General features: G+C 40.9%; 1 protein-coding gene across 5 annotated transcripts; it reads right to left on the reverse strand.

Annotated features, from left to right (window-relative positions):
• Positions 1–628: 628 nt before the first annotated feature.
• Positions 629–5,614, reverse strand: GTF2H5 (general transcription factor IIH subunit 5). 5 transcript variants are annotated; one of them, XM_033936027.1, is made up of 3 exons: positions 5,498–5,614; positions 3,102–3,211; positions 629–1,337 (listed from the first exon to the last, which is right to left on the reverse strand). In XM_033936027.1, exons 2-3 carry the CDS (start codon positions 3,134–3,136, stop codon positions 1,157–1,159), a joined length of 216 nt encoding a protein of 71 aa, XP_033791918.1. In that variant the 5' UTR covers positions 3,137–3,211; positions 5,498–5,614; the 3' UTR covers positions 629–1,156. The 5 variants fall into 5 exon arrangements, with proteins under 5 accessions (XP_033791918.1, XP_033791920.1, XP_033791916.1 ...); XM_033936029.1 differs by lacking the exon at positions 5,498–5,614 and adding an exon at positions 5,016–5,122; XM_033936025.1 differs by lacking the exon at positions 5,498–5,614 and adding an exon at positions 4,992–5,116.
• Positions 5,615–5,814: the final 200 nt, after the last annotated feature.

Genomic DNA, 5,814 nt, shown 5'->3' on the forward strand with positions numbered 1-5,814 from the left:
TCCTTAATACTAGGCCTACTTGACTACTGTAATATCCTCTACCTCCCATGCCCTACAACCATAACAAAACAACTACAAACTATCCAAAACACAGCACTAAGACTCATCTACTCATTAAAGAAACATGATCACATTACAGAAGCATATCTTCAATCGCACTGGCTTCCGATCCCAGCAAGAATACAATTTAAATTCTACTGCCTACTATTTAAGACTTTATACGGAGACAGTCCAAACTACCTGAATAACCGCCTCATCTTCAACACCGCAACCAGACATAGGAAAACTCACACCCCATTCTCATAACCCCCAATTAAGGAGGTCAAACGGAAAAAACTATATGAGGGCCTCCTGGCCACTCAAGCAGCCAAACTAGACAACCAAATCGCCAATCTACTAACGGCATCCCTCGACTACAATACTTTTAGAAAAGAAATAAAGACCATACTCTTCAAGAAAACTCTGAAAAAAGAAATAATACCGCAAGTCTCAATCTCCACCTCTCACTAAAGCCAACTACCCCAAACAAATAACCTTACCCATTTCTTACTCTTTTTGAAAATGACCAATATTTTTTTTTTTTTGTAAGTTCTTGTTGTAATACATCTTGGATAATTATTTTGTAATCCGCCTTGAACTGCAAGGTAATGGCGGAATAGAAATCCCTAATGTAATGTAAAGAGGGATATCCTAGAAGCCTTTGAACAGCTACATCTGGGATCGATCGTTGCCATGAAAGGCTGGTTTTTCTGCTGTCTGCTACTAGATTATTCTGTATAATACTATGTTAAAATTCTTTAAAGGAGATATGGACACAGTCACAGGATATTTTTATAGTACCCAAAGCTATTTTGTCATCTGCTGCACACTATAATCCAAATGTCAAAATCCTTCCTCATTAATATTCTGATTCAGTATTGTCATTTTATTTAAGGACATATTCTATCAGCAAAAAAATTTAAAAAAAAAACAAAAAACAAATTCAAAGAGTACATATTCAACAAAAAATGTGCTTGTTAAAATAACCAGTTCTGATTAAAGATCTAGAGGTCATGTGACAAGTCACAGGCACAGCAAGCAGGAACAGTTTTGCTTCTCTAAGATCCATGCCCACAGCTTTAGTATTTCCTCATCTTCCATGCTCAGTTTTGGATTCTTATTTTTGTGTAATAGGAAAGGAGTTCTGGTCCATTAGCTCGCCCACTTTCTCCTGAAGGACATTAACAAGATCAGCCAGCACGAAAATATGCGTTTCATCCAAGTCATGTAGGATGAACTTCTTCCCAAGCGCATTGGTTTCATCCAAGTACATCAGGAACTGTTTCATTGCTGGATCGCTATGGAGACAGAATATACATTAAGAGATCTACTTTGTTGCAATATAGCTCAAGACTCCACAGCATTACTTTTCAAGCTAGGGTATTGGTTTGCAGTCTCATTCTTGGCCACCTGCCTCCAAGTTATCTGTAATGAATATGCATGAGCTATTATTCATTTTGAATTTGGCTCAAATCTTTTCACTGGTAGCTCAAGGTGACCTGTGGCAAGGACTACTTTTCTCTAGGAAGTTTAGTTTTAGGATATAAAGCGTATGTGAATCTCTCTCATGCACAGAATAACTCATTACAGATATATGTAAAGGAGGAACTTTGACAATTAGATTAAGAAGTATTAAGTTAGGAGATTAATAAAATTTAGCAAAATAATAAATTGCCCAATTACAGAAACAGGAAAATGCTTATAAAATTGAAACTACTTTCTATATAATGTATGAAAGTTAAACAGTTATCTGCCACACTCTTCCCCCCAAACACTTCTAGGCATTTAAACACTAAAAATTCATGACATGTACATAGGGTTTCCAACTAGTTGGTTTTCAGCCAGCCTTGGCAGATTTCAATGGCTAGGTCAGCTGCCAAAATGCCCATAAAATCAGCAATAGAAAAGCCAGGTTTTTTTTTACCACCGATAAAGTGCCCGGTTTGGGAGGTAAAAAGCCTCTCTAGCTCAAACATATCCTTCTTCCCCACCCCCCACTGTTCTGCTTCTCAAGGGCCTTAACCTTTATGTATGTCAGGGGTGTCAAACTCAATCACATAAGAGGCCGAAATTTAAAAATACAGGCTAAGTCAAGGGCCAAATTTTCTATTAAGATACTTAGAGGTCCTTTTATTGAGGTGCACTAATTGATTTCGCACTCGCTAAAGATTAAGGCATCCATTATATTCCTATGGGCATCTTAGCATTTAGCATATGCTAATCTTTAGCACACGCTAAATCGTTTAGCACACCTTAATAAAAGGACTCAGTCTTAGTAGAAGTATAGGTTTACAATCTCTCCAACCCCATGCCAGCTCTGTGGTGTAAACAATATAAATAAAAAGACTTTTCCTCCTTTTTAGGTCCTAGTTCACACTTGCTGTCTAACACCAGCTCTGATAAGATACACATTTCAAATCTGTCATATTGTAATATCAAAATAGAAAATTTCAAATCTGACATATTGTAATCTCAAAATAGAAAATAAAATTATTTTTTCTATCTTTTTTTGTCTGGTCATTCTGTTTTTCCATCATCTTGGTCCCAGTTTTTCTTTTGTCTATCTTCTACTAATTTTCTTTCCAGTGTCTGCTGTCCATTTTTTCTCTTCTCTCTTGTTCCATTCCCTCCTTATGTGATGTCATAATGCCTCAATCCACCAATGACTAAGAGCCAACCTCATCAGTGATGTCACAATGGCTTGACTGTCCTGTGCCCTTTTTTCCAGCCAGCTGATTAATCGTTCCCCTTATCTGTATCCATTACATCATGCTTGTATGTTTAGATTGAAAGCTCTTTTGTGCAGGGACTGTCTTCTTTGTGACTGTACAGCGCTGCGTATGTCTGGTAGCATTATAGAAATAATTAATAGTAGTAGTGATGAGTTATGTATTTGTTTGTCTCTTTAGCAGAGGTATATGACCCACTCTTTGGTACAGCCTTACTGAAGTGACATCCAAACAAAGAAACTGATATGAGCAGGAGGGAAAAAAAAGGGTCAAGGCTAAGGGTAAATCAGAATAAAACCCATAACTAGGCATAAAGTCACTGTAAATACCAACCATTCTACAAGAACTCCTTTCAGAACATTCACCATTCTCTCTGTGCAGCAGGAGAAAGTTTATCCTGTGGAGTTTGTTCCACTTGCCTTGAATCCGTCTCAGTGAGAAAGCTGGAAAAAATGCAACACACGGTAGTGAACACACACACTAGCATTAATCAATGTATAGACAGTTGGGCCAATGCAAAAACTACCATGGGCAGCAGTACGTGGTTTAACAAGAGGTGTACAAGAACATTATAGCAGGAGAAAGATGCAGATACTGGTTCAGTGTGGGAACTAGCTTGTGTGGTAGACACTGGTACACAACTTATTAAAATAAATGGCAAGTAGGATACTGTTATGACCTGATGTAGAGAAGTTTTAAAGGGAGCATGATACGAGGACAAACAGAAAATTACTGCCAGGTCTGAGGTGGCATAAAAGGGGTTACCTTACCCTCTGAATTGGGGCAAAAAGCCTAAGATTCCCTCCCTGGACTTCCCAAGCCATTGATTCTTCTCTCACCCCCCCAGATGACCTCTAATACTGAAATAACTCCCTGACCCCCTCCCAACATCCCTGGCAATCTAGCAGCCCCTCTCAGAACTTAAAAAGTTTCTTGCAGATTGACCTCACTATGCTTTCCAGAATGTACTACTTCGGGTCAGGTGCCACTTTTTTCCCAAGATGACAGCATGGAGGCAGGAGTGAGTAGGAATCACTCCTGCCACTTCGAGGTATGTTGGGGGAGCAGGGTGGGTACTGCTAAGCAACAGTTTCTAGTAGGGGTGGGGTGGGTGGGATATGAATAATCTCTTCCTGATTACAAGATATTTCTCTTGAGTGGTGCTTCCTAATTCCCAATCACCATGTTGTAGATTTAGTTGGAATTATTCTTCCTGATGTCGCTTAGAATTAAAGTTTGTCTACAATTTAGATGCCTAGTCTTCTGGTCTCAATATATTTTTTCTTTGTGCAATTCTTCAAATTATCTGCTGTGTTAACAGCTTTAAATAATTTTGAGTCATCTGCAGATTTGATCACTTTCTTGTCACTCTTTTCTTCAGATCATTTATGAATTTGGCAAACAGAATAGATTCCAGAAGAGAACCTTAGTGGGTTGTAAGCTCTTCCAAGCAGGGATCATCTATAAATGCCAAAATGTACAGTGCTGCCTACACCTTTCAGTGATATAAGTGATAGTAGTAGTTTTGAGCATCATCCCCTAAATAGGCTGACCTCACATGCCTGCTGATATAGGGGAACTTCCTTTAACATCTTGGCAATGACTAAAGCAGGAATCTAGATGCAGCTGGTGATTGAGGATGTATTGCTGCCTTTGAAGGGTGATGACTGCCAAAATAAGGGAAGGCCACTTTGATCCACTCTTACAGAAAAGGAGGCCATCACTTGGGAAGCAGTGGGTGCCCTGCTTATCTGCTTCAGGTATACCTCCACTCTTTTACTGTTTGGGTGCCATGCCAAAAGCCCTCTTAGGCACTCCTATCATAAAATTTATCTGAAAAAGCAGCCAGCTGCAAAATAAGAAGAGATGGTGAGGTTGCCTATTTATGTTTTTAGAGATTTTTTTTAAAACTCCTCTCTGGAAACATGGGTCAAACAAAAAACAGTCCCAACAAAACTGCATGACATGAGATCGGACATAAAACCAAGACATATAGTAACTATAAAAATCGATATTCAAAACTGGACAGAGATATTTCTTCTTTGTTTACAAGTCTGGACTAAACTATGAACTATTTGTTGGCAATAGCGGTATAGAAATGATTTAACTATACAGTAATTGTAGAATTGATGTCTATCGCATCTTGAGGAACCCTTCCAGCCCTCTCTAGCGGCCGAACCTTTCCGGCTCCCGCGTTACCTATGTATGGAGGAAAGTAAGTACCACAGCAAAAAACAGAGACCGCACCAAGTCAGACGCCGAGCACCTCTCTTCACACGATTTGGGAGAATGGTGGATCGCTCTCCCCTCCCGTGGTCTATCATTTCTCCCTCCATGTTTTGCTCTCCCCCTTATGTGCGAACCCTCAGGACCCCCCTCCTGCCACCATCCTACCGTCAAACTCATACCTGAGGCCGCCCACCACCAATCCCGCAGCTTTCCTTCTTCGATAACCCGTCCCCTCTGACACAACCTCTTCCTCGGATGCGTCCCGCCTTGCCGGAATCAGGAAGTTACGTCAGAGGAGGAGGTCAGAACTTAATCAGTTACGTCAGAGCAGGGCGGGGCGCTAGAGAAATAAAGCAGTGGGGCCTGTGGCGGGCGAGCGAGCGATCTCAAAGACAAGTTGTTACTAGAGAGCTCCAGGGGAACGAGGGTTACGGAGATGGACGTAGTTCCAGTGCCATTCACGTGCGAGTGTCGGAACTTTTCAGCCATGAATTACCTACCCAGGGTCCTCCAAGACGGCCGAGTCCCGCCTCCTAGTCCCTTCCTAAAGTCAGCGCAGCCGCTCTTGCTGTCTACCCTGGCTGATGCAGCTACGGTAGGCTCATTCTGACAAGTGCACGGGCCAGAGTAAAACATGAGAGTTGATAAAGACCAAAAGGCCCATCCGCAGTAGCCACTGTCTTCGCCTTTCCCTAAGAGAACGCACGTGCCTGTTTCACGCTATCTTGAATTCAGATGCCGTCTTTGTCTCCACCAATATGTATAATTAAGCACTAATGACTATCTATTGGAGTGATTAATTTTAACGCCCTGTTTT

This window comes from Geotrypetes seraphini, chromosome 3 (assembly GCF_902459505.1).
Source record: "Geotrypetes seraphini chromosome 3, aGeoSer1.1, whole genome shotgun sequence".
Lineage (NCBI taxonomy): Eukaryota > Metazoa > Chordata > Amphibia > Gymnophiona > Dermophiidae > Geotrypetes > Geotrypetes seraphini.

Bases quoted from the DNA above. Each gene is read 5' to 3' on its own strand.
- GTF2H5 (XM_033936027.1), bottom strand. From the start codon at position 3,136: ATGGTGAATGTTCTGAAAGGAGTTCTTGTAGAATG. The intron at 1,338-3,101 runs GTTGGTATTTAC...CTGTCTCCATAG, and splicing joins AAAGGAGTTCTTGTAGAATG to CGATCCAGCAATGAAACAGT.